Here is a 14,280-nt window from a genome sequence, read left to right on the forward strand (position 1 = left end):
CTCTACATTTAAAACGACATGCACGATGCTCCGTGCTTACGGCTTCCTATCAGGTTCGCTAGGTCTTCTCAGACGACGGCTGATTCTCTTTGGCCTGCTGCGGGTCCTTACGGGCTGCGCGACTTTTTGCTTGTACCTGCGAGGATATCAACAAAAAGAAACGTCGAAGCCCTGCAGGGAGGTCGGTTAAAGTCGCCGCGGAATAGGCTGCTTCATAGAATTTGTTAACAGACGCTTGCTATGAGTGAAAAAGCGCAAACATTTCGTGATCGATACCTGACATCCACGGAGAACGTGCTGGGCCTAGTCCTTTAGGAAGAGGAGTGGAAATCAGAATGGAACAGTGAGTCAACACAGCTGAACGGAGAAAAAAAAAGACTAACTCCGTGTTCATAACCGGGAAAAGCAAACGTACAAAGCCTATACTTACAACAGCACCGAATAGACTGCAATTCCATACCTGCGGAGGAGTGATGTTGAAGGAGGGAAAAAAAAATACTTATTTTTCAACACAAAGCACTACAACGACACGGAAAAAATAGTGTAAAAAAAGTAATCAATTGGAGAGAGCAAAGTTAAAACTGCCTGGTTTAACTTGGTCGTCTGCTCACACGCGACAATAACAAGGACGCTGAATTGGTCAGAAAGATGTTCGTTTCCAACATACTTATTATTAGTAATTAATACTTGATGAATAACTGAATAATCCTTTATTAAATAATATTTTTTATTAGGCGATTCACACTCACCGGCCGCACTGTGCGATGCCGGACCAGTAGGCTCCGAGAGTGACTGTGCCGACTGCGATGAGCCAGATGATGGCGAAGCTCCAGTCCAGGGCTGTGGAACGCGTGAACAGCTTAGCCATCACGGTGCCGTTCGCGTGCTTCTCCTCGTAGTGCTGGAAGAAGAGAGTGGCAAAAAAAAGAAGAGATGGATGTTTCCAGGGCTGCTCCTCAGGCATACCCTGCAATCATCACGGCAGTCTGATCACATGCGACTGTTCTCGCAGCCCACTGAATTCACAACTATGTGCTTACTGAACGCATATCCTAAGGTACATGTGAATTCCAGAAACTGTGAAAACTTGCGTCATTCGTTCACGCACACATTAGTAAATCTAGCTGCTTTTTCATTGCGAGAGCTATAGATGAGCAAATTCGTTCTCTTCACGCTATAATTCAGTCTATTGAAAGCATTCGAACCGATGCCAAGCACTCAATGGCACTTTGGTTTAGCCGGTGAAGTCAATAAAATTTTATCAATTCCAATTGTGTACCACGTGCCGCTATTTGGGAACATCAAAGCGGCAATGGGCTTTCCACAAACGTAGCTTCAATTCTCTCTTTTTACCTGACCTCCCGTCTCCACTATGTAATCAGTGAATTAACTTATCTAATTACTGCCATAACTTCTTTTCCCATTCATCGTAAGGTGTCTACCGCTAGCGAATATGAGGGCATCCATCGAATATTCCATTTCCCTTCATTACGAAGAATTTCGGTTAACGTTTCTAAGACACCCCGCGTACCTCGTATTGCAGCTACGCTTGTAATTGCTTTGAGTGAACATGTAGGATACGCAGTCAACTGACGCTCGACGTCTGGGTGAAAGACAGGTAACGCTGTGTGCGTGCGTGTGGTTCAGAATTTTGATTATTCACGTGGACCTCCTCGCTTTACGACCGGAAATGTTTACGAACCGAGTATCTGGCGCGAGAAACGAAACTGTGACGGGGCTGTTTACGCACCTGTATATTATAATATATTTAATATTTCATACGGTGTCTCCATTATTTCGTACGTTACCTGTGTTACTTTTTGAAAATATGTAAATGGTGTCCTCGAATTTTCGCATATAGAACCACGTCAAAGTTAAGTAAACGGACACGCCTCCGCTGGCGCAAGCCTGCTCATAGTACACGCGGAAACCAGATTCAAAACTATACAAGATACAGCATAAAAAAAATAAACTCCGTTTGCACTCACGGCAATTTGGCGTCCTGTCGAATTCTTGGCAAAAGCGACGACTATGTCCAGCTTCTTTATGTCAGTGCTTGTCTCTACTATCTGAAAGAAGAACATAAAACAAACGTTCTACTTTCGGGAATTAAGGATTCCATGGAAATCTGTTCGCCTTGCTAAACTATCACATGCACACCACACGTGCATCGGTTGCCCGGCTTGCACTGAGTTAGCTACGGGCAAATGACTCTTAAAGAAGTATTACCATTATTTCCGGCGCACAGCATGAACAGCTTACGTACGGGTGCCATTAAGAAGTAGATCCAAACGATACCTCCGCAAAAACTATGCTTGGAACGTAAGCCACGACCACGCTGCCCTGTCTGTGAAAGTTCTCACGAGCACCCCTGATAGCCACATCCTGTAAACGCGCAAAACTTTCACAGTTGCCTGTGAGCAGCTGCCAAGATTATGCCACGTGACTAAGCAGTACGGTGGCGAGTGCTTCCGAATGGCGTCTGGTCACTTTCGTGTCTTTAGTGCAGAACCAGCGTGAAAAACAACCTAAATAAGAAAACCTGCTCCAGAGAATTAGACCATCCTTAAAGTCAATTAAACATTAAAAATGATGCGAGAAGCCCAAAGATATGTTTCAAGAAAATCATAATTATAAAACAAACAGCGGCGGGTAAATAGGCCAACGTGGAGACGGAGAGTGAAAGCCGGGGAGGGTGAAGGTGTAAAATTACCTTAGCGAATTTGTGACCTCCGACATGGCGCGCTGGCAAAAGGCTCTCAATGGACTCAAGAACCGACGTTGCAGGCATAGGTCGAACCAACGTATACGTATGAGGCAGGCACATTTTTCGTCTGTCTACCCGAACACCTCTTGGATGGACACGGCAGTGGTGAATATTCTCGCACTATGCGCGATATCAGTTCATAAATACAAGATCAACCGAGTAGTAGCTCACGTGTATTGGCGCCTCACGCAATCAAATTATCCTCGTTCAACTCAACATGGAGTAAATTGGGGCGTTCTTATCGGTTCGTCATCAATACCTCGAACAAGGGAACACAGTATTGAATATTTATAATTCCTTGGAAAAATGATAAAGAAGAAGAAGCCGTCAAAAAGAATACGTGAACTCTAAAGAAAGAATAGAAAGAAAAAAGCGTCCGCCATGGACTGTTCCAGCTGCTATGTGTAAATAATGTAGATATAGTCTTGTTTCTTCATATGGCGTGGCCAGTTTTTTCGACGAATGCGTCGAATGAACCACCATCGACATGGCAAAATGGTTTTATCTGTGCGGGACACACACAAAGAGGTCACTCTCGTATATAAAAGCAATTTCAACAAAGTGCGTACAGGATGCCGACTTCTACGTAGGTCGCTATCACAGAGAAGTGAACATCGATACAATAGCGAAACAGTGAACCCGTTCACGCACGTCAACCCACCGGTTGTTTCTCGTTGTACGTCACCACAATGGCTGCCGCCTTGGCGCTCTTTGCCTTCTGAATGATGTCGTCGTTGGAGGTGTTGTCGCAGTGCTCCATGAGCACCACCTTGCCCTCGAAGCTACGTCGCTCGTAGTCGCACTCGGTGTCGTTCAGCACGTTCAGCAGAGGGAGGTACTCCTGCAAGATCCAGATCACAATTCAGCTTAAAATTTATAGTTGGTGTGACCCTGCTGATTGATATGCGGGGTTTACCATCTGAAGTGTCGTCCTGTTACGACGCGCACAAAAGGCTCTAGTCGTCACCAAAAAACATGCAATAACTCTTGGTATACAGAGGTCACGGTTGCTCTTGGTGGCTACTTCACGCCACATTGGGTATACTTTTCGACCCGTTTGGCCACGAGAACTTCCATATTGTGACATGGCTACTTTTTGCCACTTTTATTCTCCTGATTATCCTTATTGAAATTGTTTTCATTTATTCGTTAATAGTAAACATTTCGCTCATCATAACGCTCCAGTTTTATTTAGCTAAAATTTGGCAATCATTGTGAATGACACGACTACTTTGGATACTTTTTGCTTGAGTTCTGGCGCCTTTTCAAGTACACCCAACGGCAACCCTGAGAGCTTGTAAACGCTCAAGATTCGAGCTCAACAATGTGCGTATCCGCAGGTTTCAACAGTATCGAATGCGAACAAATGTTCAAAAGGGGCAGCAATGCAGACTGCCATTTTTGTTATATGGCGCTTCAAAAAGCTCAGTGAAATTTTCTGTCAAATTTTGTAGACATTGATTTTTTGCTATTTTTAGAGGTGTTTTTAGAGGTACGTAGACGTCAGCCACTTTCTGGGTTTTAAGTATGCTATCGCCGTAACCGCATTTTCGGCTTTGATATAAAGGTGGTCTGAACCATGAGGTAGGAGTCAGAACAGAAAAACGTTGATTTGCATTGTACCTTGGTGTGTTCCTTACCCAGAAACCCATCGCCACTTCAACATTGTTCTTCCTTTCCATTTCGTACGCCTTAGTATGTTTGGCACCATGTTTTGGTAAACAACAGTCTTGCGGTCTGTAAGTCGTTTCATGAGAATAAGCGAAAGCTTAATCGTTTCTGATGTACGCTTCCTAGTTGTCGTGCTTACTTGAAAGGCAAGTGAACGGCGTCCGTGACACTTCGTGTGAGTGCGCTAAATATCTCTCTACGAGCGGATCGTCTTTTTTTACCACTCCCTTAGTCATGTTTTCTGCAGGCGTTTTTACTTTCAAATGATTGTGCTACTGTATTAGGCATACAGTGTTCGAACAAGTTGCTTGAATAAAATAATATTGCTGTCTGCTGTACGCATCTGCCTGCACCAGAATGTCAGTTCTGTTGTAGGGCCTGTTAAAAAGTTATTGATTCATTGAACGAATGACTAATACCATAAATCTATTATATTAGTCATTCTTCTATCAAATGTTTTCAGCAACGCAAAACGTCTAATAATGTCCGCGTTCAATTCAGAATAGGGTATGGCAACTGCAAACTGTCAGCGTCACTCTCGGAGCCAACCACGCCCGTATTGTATTGCATAAATTATTTATGCCAGGGAGATTCGGTGTTCGCTGCACGACATGCACCACTCACCGCGTCAGCTTCTCGTTTGGCGATGTCCTTGATGGCGGGCACGTACAACACGCAGTGCGCCTCGGCATCGGACACGTCGGACGCCTTCACCAGGAGCACCGAGCTTACCGCGGGATTCGCACCGTGCACCGGGCACTGCGTTGTAACGCGCAAATTAAGGCAAAAAAGGTCATCGAGATAGCTCTAATCATTGCCTTATTTGTCCCTACAGTAGCTTGACGGCACGAGCCGCCCTGGTGTTTTTTTTTTCTTTTATGAACTATGGTAGAAGAGCTTAGCCTCACTGCCAAAGTTGATCTCAGAGGCCCTCCTACCATGTGTTGTAACTATACCCAAGCTGATCAAAAAAAAAACGTCTGCCCTTCCAGAAAACTCATACCAATTTATTAATGTTCATGAATATTAGTGCGTCCTTATCTCCTAAAGGGCCGCCCACAAGGCTCTCATAATACATCAAAGAAAGTGCAATATTCTTTACTGGTATATATTACTTCGCCGCGGCACTCGGCTGCTGACCCGCAGGTCGCGGGATCGAATCCCGACTGTGGCAGTTGCATTTTCGATGGAGGCGAAGATGATAGGCCCATGTGCTTAGATTTAGGTGCACGTTAAAGGACCCCAGGTGGTCGAAATTTCCGGAGCCCTGTCCCACGCCAAGCTCTCATAATCATATTTTGGTTTTGTGGTGTTGAACCGCACATATCAATCAATCAACCTCTCGATATATCTCGTCCTTCTTGCGCACTTTTGTGACGCAGAAGGTAGTTCCCGTGACGTCTAAAGCGTGCATACGCTTGAATGGTCCGTACAAGCGAAATGTCAAACGTGATTTCTCTCCAACACTGCTTTGCCATGTAGCCGACCATCCTTTCTTCCTTGGCTCGCATGAATATCATGCATAATCAACCGATCACACTTCATTTTGTGTGTTTACAACTGCGAAAGTGGTGATAACAGCGTGAAGCCGAGAAACGATAAATCCTGATAGGCTCTAGCGCTTAGTGCTGACATAATTCTCATGCTATTAAGCACTAAGGGGCAAGGAGGACCCACGACGTGTATGAAAGAGAGGAGGAAATTACCTCCTTGTCTTTATACTCAGGGTAGTTAGTGGCCCTTTCAGTATGCAGACGCAGCGGCATCATATATGTCCTATTTTACTCTTGACTTTATTTTTTATTTATTTACAGTTATACCCACAGTGCCAATCAGGCATATCATTGGGAGAGGGGGGCTGCACAAAAACTTTATATACATTACATTTCAAGAACAATGGCTGAGAAAGACAACAATCCCAATTAGAACCAAAATTACAACCAAGAAATAGTTGCATATATTGTTGTCAATGCACATGACATAAATATCATCTAACCTGCACGAGAAAAAAACAAAATGAAGTATAGTGTACAAACATGGAAAATACAAAAATATGTGATAATAACTAAACATTAGGAATCACAACCTTCAGATGAAACGTAAAAATAAAAGAAATCGTGAACATCTGCTTCATTCGTGAGAAAGACAACCAGGAAGCAATTTCAGTGGAGCACAAGCACAAATATGTCGAAGGCATGTCTCCTTTCTGCATTCTCAGGAAACTTTATGGAAATGGCGTCAGGATGACTGTTGGAATGTAGCATGGCGAAATCAGAACATACCTAAATATGATGCCGTAACAGATGGAAGAAAGTGCAGTGTACGAGAAACTGGGGAGACAATGATACATCACTACATTGCGTTTCTACGATAGCCACCAAAAAAGGCACGTTAGACAAGGCGGCAAGCAATAAGTATAACAGCAGGGTGAAAACAGATTTGGCCAACCAGAATTACGCACGAAACCTACAAACTGCAGTTTGAAATTAATTTCCCTTCACGCCCTTTTTGACGACCCGACAACTATACCACAGCTGATACAAGGGGAACAGTGTAGCCATATTTATGACATCACCACTCGTTTATTGGATGCAAAGCAGCTCAGGCTCACGCGCATCCGTTCAAGCAGCTCGTGCGCGTCCGTTCCAACTTATTTCCTTCTTCGACACACTTCCTCTCTCGCCTCGCAATGCCGACGAAGGCAGCGCCGCTAGCCTACTACGCTCGCCTCCCTCTCGCTCTTCTAGGCATCCTTTCCTGCGACGTTAACACCCCCATTGCTCATGCGCGTCCCGCATCCTCTCTTTTCTCCTAAGCCCCCTTCTCTCATTTGACAACACCGACGCAGGTAGCACCTGCTAGCGAATTTCTTGTTCGAAAATACCGGCTACTCGCATCGCACAGCACAACCGTTCTCTGGCCACCCCATATGTACAGGCACTGGATCTTCACCTTAAAGGTAGTGTCGGCGGAAGATTTCTCCTGTGCGTTGCTGAAAAATATTCGCAGCGTGCTCGCAAACTGAAAGCTGACTGAGGGTCCCTACAGGGTGAAGTGAGAGTCTTCTGTCTCTCATTGCCCATTAGCAGCGATAGGCATGTTCCAGGAGGAAACACAAGTTCATTACTGCGTGCTTTGTGCCTCCCCAGGTTTCTCTTTTGCGCAACGCCTTGATGAGCTCCAGAGTTAACGTCACCACCAGTGTAAGCGTTAGCGCCCGCTGCTAAGCATCCGCACATGGTTCTTTTTAGCGGCAGATGGCGTATTTTTTCATAGCAAAGCACACAATGCTGCGTACCCCCTTATGACAACCCTCAATGTTTGCAGTCATAAAGGAAATAGGGTCAAGGGTGGTCACTTTCACACTGAGGCTCTAGATTTAGGGTTAAATTACCTCTGTCATAGTTAACACGAGTCATAGTTACGCAGCAACGACGTTATATTTTTATAGCCGTAGCTCCACTATTCGATTCCGTTACATGAGCACCGTTACTTCGGAGAGGCCTACTCACGGCGGCAAACACAGCGATGAGCGCCTGGATGCAGACGAAGTTCAGCGTGCCTCTGGTCATCCTTTTTGCCTGTCAAGTGGGAGCTTCCACTAGGACGTCCAGGGAAGGCGAAATGGCGCTGCCGGTTTCGCAGAAAAGGTCCTTCTTCTTTGACGATGGCCCGAGAGAGCACTGACACGTTCAGAACGTGATGATTGTGACGATACTGATGGTGATATCTCCAAATTAATTTCGCGTGCACGTCAAAGCGCAAGGCCATAAATAGGACGGTGCTGTTGAATGAATAACCAATCCTAATAAAAATAAAACAGAGAAGAGTGTAAATGAATATAAAAAGAAAGCTTATAGTAATATTCCTCAAGCTGTAAATGTATTCCGATTACGTTTGTACGGAAAGCATAACCTAATATTATAATCATAGGTGAGCCATACCTGTATGCTTGGATATACCTATTCTTTTAAAGGATGACAGCACTTTTTTCCTCGAAATTTCGTTCTTCTGGACTGCACTCACGAATGAGAAGTAGAAAGAAGCTATGTCAATGGTCCCCTAAAGAATTGTTCGGGGCTCTTACGCACATTTGGGGTGAAGTCTAACGAAACAGCGGAGCGTGTCAGTTGGCTCTTTTCTTGCTGCGCTTCAGAACCCAGCAGGTGGCAATGATAGCACACATAGGAAAAATATTTGAGATTACGACAAAGAAGGAAAACAAACGCCTTCCGGTTTGCGGAAGGATATTTAAGGTGGAGCTGCGAGAGTGGCGGAGTACCCGAGCGCCATTCCGAGCTGCATGTAACTCATTCTTGTTGACAGTTACTACTCTCTGCCACGTGAAAAGAGCCCCGGCTGCCATGGTAAAAGCAGCTGAAACTCTTGCTGACTCGTTAAACGTAGACGACGTAGCCACCGCTTCCGATACCGATAGGAAGCCGCCAAGGTTTGCCGAAAAGCTCGAACAATAACAAAATCAGCAGGCATGACACTGCGCAAGTGGACAACAAATTCATGAAATTTGATCGGAACTGCTGATCGTGAGCCAGAGCCTATATTAATGAAATTGTCGCTCTTCGCGTAACATGAATCGATGGGTGTAGTGAGCTGTCTTACAGAGAATAAATTCACGCTTTTGGTTGAAATTTTACTTGGATTTATGACAGCACAGACGCATCCAAAGCAATTTGTATTGCATGCAGCATTAGGAATAATTTACTCGTCGGAACTTGTCGGACCATGTACGCAGGCCATACGAATATTACATTAGAAACTGTGGATGCGAAGGATCATCGGAAGAAGTGCTACCTATAATGACCGGCAAAATAAATGGCGGGATCGGGAAACTCAGCCGCCGTAACTGCAAAATATTGTCCCTCATTAGCTGTGAGGCGGCGGCAAGAAGCCCGACATACTTCAAGTGCATGTATTCTGTAACGCCAGTCCATCGGCATACAGAGCAGCAGTATATGTCATGCCTGAGGAGCCGACACTGAGAATCACGTAAAGCACACATTAGGGAGATGGCGCCACCGATATTGGAGACTTTGGCTGCCTTAATCGGCTCGAGAAAGTTGGTCTATGTCATATGAGCGGCTTGAAAAGTGTTCAAATACACTGCACGATGTGAATGAATTTAACGATCACGTTTCATAACTAAAAGGTGATGCCATGAAATGGAAGCAGTTCGTAGCCTACTGAGTCAATAAAATCAGGTGTATAACATATTCATCAAAGCGGACATACTGCTTTGAGCCGGAAAACCCATCTCACCTACCAAAGTGGGTTGTGACGTTCAAGAAAATGCTGTGCACCTTTAAATAGTGGCGTGGTCTATAACGCCTAGATAGACCGATGTCTGAATGGCCCCTACAGTTCAATGAACCAGACATCGAAGAAACAACCTAAGATGAAGTCACAGTAGTCCATGTCGCCGCAGTAGCACGATTCTAAATACTAGTCGTTGACATGACGGTACAGCAGGCCCAAAACTATTGGATCCCAAGACTGGTTGCTTGCTAGTGATTGTGTGTGTCTCAAACTAAAGCAGCCACAAGTCAATACACATCAAGGCCCTGTTACTTGTCAGTAACTCGCTTATGCAGTTGCGCCTTCCATTGAAAGGTTCTTTCAGGACTTAGCGTGCACGAGCTACAAGTCGTGTCATACCTCAGGTTCATTTGGGCCACCATGGGCTTTAAACATCCGCTCAAACTAAAAGGTACTGTGTTGGTTTCGGATTCCGCATCCACTGAAATGTGGCCGCCCTGTGCGAAATCAAACACGCGATTTGAAAAGCAGCAGATCGCCCGAATTATGCTCGCAAAAGTGAAAGAAGTACCGAAATATTACCAATATGTTCCTGGTGGCTTGCGCAGTAAAAAAGGATAAGACGCAGGCGCCCACGGTGCGTCGCATAGCACAAGCCACGTGCACTGTTTCCTAGGGTATTCAATATTAACGCACGCTCTACGAGAAAAGCAAAGTGGCCTAATATAGCGTGTTCAAGTGGCTCGCAGGAGCCAGGTGCACATCTGAACGGTCACATGCGAACGACGGTTCATACGTTGCTGTCGACATAAGTGTTCGGTATTATGCTTCAGCAATGGTAATCTAGCACATCGAGTTAAGCACAACGATTCACTGTTAAGCGCCACGATTCGAGCGCATGCTATAAAGAAATGATCCATACGCAACACGCTGGTATGAATAAGAGTCTTGGAGAGGCGGTGTCAGGTCATCAGGTGCAAGCCTCGTCCAAACGTTAGTACACGTACAATTTCCGGACATGCAGTCATACTCATTGTAACCACACTTGGGAGACGAGTCCACCATTAGACAGGTAATACCCATCATCGAAGGTAACCTGAAATACAATGTATTGTCATGTCAAAATTAAGATCGTTGGTCCTGGGCAGCCAGAGCCGGTACCACTATATCGCGTTATGAGCTTTCATCTACCTGCATTTTTTCCCGGCTAGCCGATTCTTCTTTTGATTTTCGCCATCCCATACGAAGGTCCCAGGTTCGGCATCTTATACCAGGTTAACCACTGTCGTTGAGGGTAACTGACTGGATTCCAAGAGAAGGCGAACGCGTGAGAGTGAGACAGAAAGCTTGGTGGGCAGATGGGATTATAGAGACTGCCGGTATAAGGTGGCAGCAGAAAGCATAGGGCCGAGTTCATTGGCGCGGCGGGACATGGGAGAGGCTTTTGCCCTGTTGTGTGCGTATTAAGACTGATGATGATAGGGACAATTATGATGCAAAAGTAAGGTTACGACAAACTTGAACACGCCTATTTTGTCGATAATGTTACATTAAAAAGGAGCAACAGCGTAAGACACTGCTGCACATTGTTTTGACTCACTCGTTCAGTGTTTGTCGCTATTGTCTTACACAGCTAATAATAACAATATTTCGCTATCATTTTGCAAGTTATTTCTTATTAAGCGCTATTTAATTCGGGGAGGAGTACATGCGCTCTTCTCGGCCGTCACTCACTCTGTTCAATGTATCAGGTGCTGATCGGGCTCATGGCAGCGGCGGCGACGTATGCTACACCCGTGGCATTTCGACCGATCGACACATGGCCAGCGGCTCTTGGCATTCCACAAGCGACTACGCATGATCTACTAGATTCACCAAGCACCTCGGAGCGGTGCCATCTGCGCATCGAAACAAGCTGGATGACAAAGCATCGTGGTACGCTTCCGGATCCGCCTACTGCTGGCTACAAAAGGGAGCCCCTGAACCAATGCCCACTGGGACACGGCGCTCTTCTCGGCCGTCACTCACTCTGTTCAATGTATCAGGTGCTGATCGGGCTCATGGCAGCGGCGGCGACGTATGCTACACCCGTGGCATTTCGACCGATCGACACATGGCCAGCGGCTCTTGGCATTCCACAAGCGACTACGCATGATCTACTAGATTCACCAAGCACCTCGGAGCGGTGCCATCTGCGCATCGAAACGAGCTGGATGACAAAGCATCGTGGTACGCTTCCGGATCCGCCTACTGCTGGCTACAAAAGGGAGCCCCTGAACCAATGCCCACTGGGACACGGCGCTCTTCTCGGCCGTCACTCACTCTGTTCAATGTATCAGGTGCTGATCGGGCTCATGGCAGCGGCGGCGACGTATGCTACACCCGTGGCATTTCGACCGATCGACACATGGCCAGCGGCTCTTGGCATTCCACAAGCGACTACGCATGATCTACTAGATTCACCAAGCACCTCGGAGCGGTGCCATCTGCGCATCGAAACGAGCTGGATGACAAAGCATCGTGGTACGCTTCCGGATCCGCCTACTGCTGGCTACAAAAGGGAGCCCCTGAACCAATGCCCACTGGGACACGGCGCTCTTCTCGGCCGTCACTCACTCTGTTCAATGTATCAGGTTAGTTATTTATGCCGTTGTAATTGCTTTAGAAGCAGTGATGACATGCTTTTTAGAGTGTCGTGTCCCATTAACGGTAAATGGCTTATCTGGACGTGCTATGCTGTTTCTCGCGAGTGTATGGCTGCCGCATTGAATTGGTCTGTCTTGGAGGGTTACGATGTGGCCTCTCAGACATTACTACTCTTGGCTGGTGACATAGAACAAAACCCTGGCCCTATGTCTGTGCCTGAGCGAGAACAGATAAGTAAAATCGAAGAAATGCTAAAGGTGCTACAGTCAGGGCAGGTAACCGTGTTGGAAAAGCTGTCGGGCATTGCTAAAACTCAGGATGAGCTTCGGAAAAAGCTGGACGACGTGATTACTAAAACTAATGTAATTGAAAAGCGCCTTACTACACTAGAGGAAACAGAAAAGAAGTTCGCTGACAAACTAGACGACTTAGAAAACAGAAGCCGGAGAACAAACTTGGTATTCTTTGGAATACCAGATAGTCATCCAAAGGAAACTTGGGAAGAATCCGAAAATCTAGTTAAGTCTGTCTGTACGGATGTATTAAAGCTGGAAAATATAGCAATAGAAAGGGCTCATCGTCTCGGGGCCTACAAAACAGAAAGAATTCGTCCAATAATTGCTAGCTTTTCAGGATCGAAATCAAGAGAATCTGTTCTGCGAAATGCATACAGATTCAAGGGGACGTCATACAGCGTATCAGAAGACTTCAGCAAGGCAGTTCAAGAAAAACGCCGGCAGCTTTGGAAGTACAGTAAAGAAAAACAGCTCGACAAGAAAAATCGTGTACATTTAAGTTACGATAAGCTGGTAATCAATGGGCAAGCATTTGCCTGGGATACTGACATGCACCAACCAGTTCCTCTTCGGGCGCATGCTCAGATATTGGGGCGGAAATGACATGCTCATTCTAGCTTAAGAACAAATGGGAAATATACCATCACAAAAAGCTTTACACCAGTATTGTTGGTGGTCAATTGTCGAAGCCTAAAAAACAAAATTGATGAGTTTACAATCTTACTTGAAACGGTGAAAGCGCAAATCGTTATGGGTACCGAATCATGGCTTGACGACACAGTATTGGATGTAGAAATATTTCCGCCAGGTTTTACAGTGTACCGTAAAGATAGAAACAGGCATGGTGGTGGCGTGTTTCTTTTAATTTCAAGTAGCCTTGCCAGCGAGGAAGTTGTTTTTGATAATGAAACTGAATCAGTATGGTGCCGCGTCCAATTTCCCCAGGGAAACAACATCGTTTTTGGATCGTTTTACCGCCCACCTGACCACAACAATGAATCTTTGATTCAACTTTCCGACATACTATCACAAATATCTCACTGCGTAATACTGGGAGGGGATTTCAATCTGCCCGATATGAAATGGGATTCCGACTGTGTAGCCCCACAAAAAAATCGAAATTGTTCTGCCTTTTCAGAACTAATGAGCGTCTATGGGCTACAACAATATGTGAACGAACCAACTCGGTTTAACGCTTTACTAGATCTTTTACTAAGCAATGACGAAAAAGTTATTGTTCACACAAACGTATGTCCAGGAATTAGTGATCATAGTTGCGTTGTTGCAGAGTTAAACGTTTCTAGAATACCTGCGTGTAAGCAAACCCCTCGAAATGTTTTCATGTACGACAGAGGGGACTTTAATGCCATTTCCGAAGAGCTGGTCTTGTATTATCCCACTTTTTTATGCATATCGGAGTCATGCGGCATGGATGAATTGTGGCAAATTTTCCGTGACAAGGTTACAGAGCTGGTGAATATGTACGTACCTCAGAGGTGTCTAAGATGCAGAAAGAGGCACAAACCCTGGTTCAACTCTGAGATACGCAAACTTGTTAGAAAAGCAGCGAATGCCCATAAAAGGTTTCTTAAAAAGAGAACAGCACTAAATAAAACAAAGCTCAAA

At 45.4% G+C, this 14,280-nt stretch overlaps 2 protein-coding genes across 5 annotated transcripts in view; one reads left to right on the plus strand and one right to left on the minus strand.

The window, feature by feature from the left end:
- The window catches only part of LOC119184355 (uncharacterized), a 32,443-nt gene extending 20,826 nt beyond the window's left edge, over positions 1-11,617 (minus strand). For 3 of the 4 annotated variants that reach the window (XR_012894425.1, XM_075890468.1, XM_075890470.1), the window contains exons 1-8: positions 11,447-11,617; positions 5,063-5,197; positions 3,429-3,608; positions 1,989-2,069; positions 750-901; positions 431-460; positions 277-309; positions 41-136 (exon numbers count right to left, since the gene is read on the minus strand). Coding sequence is in view for 3 of the 4 variants with exons in the window: in XM_075890468.1 (XP_075746583.1) it covers positions 41-136; positions 277-309; positions 431-460; positions 750-901; positions 1,989-2,069; positions 3,429-3,527 (491 nt within the window). In the remaining variant the exon portion in view is untranslated. The remainder of the gene's footprint in view (positions 1-40; positions 137-276; positions 310-430; positions 461-749; positions 902-1,988; positions 2,070-3,428; positions 3,609-5,062; positions 5,198-11,446) is intronic. The other variant, XM_075890469.1, reaches the window with a different exon arrangement.
- LOC119174382 (uncharacterized) lies at positions 11,479-13,257 on the plus strand. The gene has a single exon (XM_037425260.2). It carries the CDS (start codon positions 11,479-11,481, stop codon positions 13,255-13,257), a length of 1,779 nt encoding a protein of 592 aa, XP_037281157.2.
- The last annotated feature ends 1,023 nt before the right edge of the window (positions 13,258-14,280 follow it).

Source organism: Rhipicephalus microplus, chromosome 3, assembly GCF_043290135.1.
Source record: "Rhipicephalus microplus isolate Deutch F79 chromosome 3, USDA_Rmic, whole genome shotgun sequence".
Classification (NCBI taxonomy): Eukaryota; Metazoa; Arthropoda; class Arachnida; order Ixodida; family Ixodidae; genus Rhipicephalus; species Rhipicephalus microplus.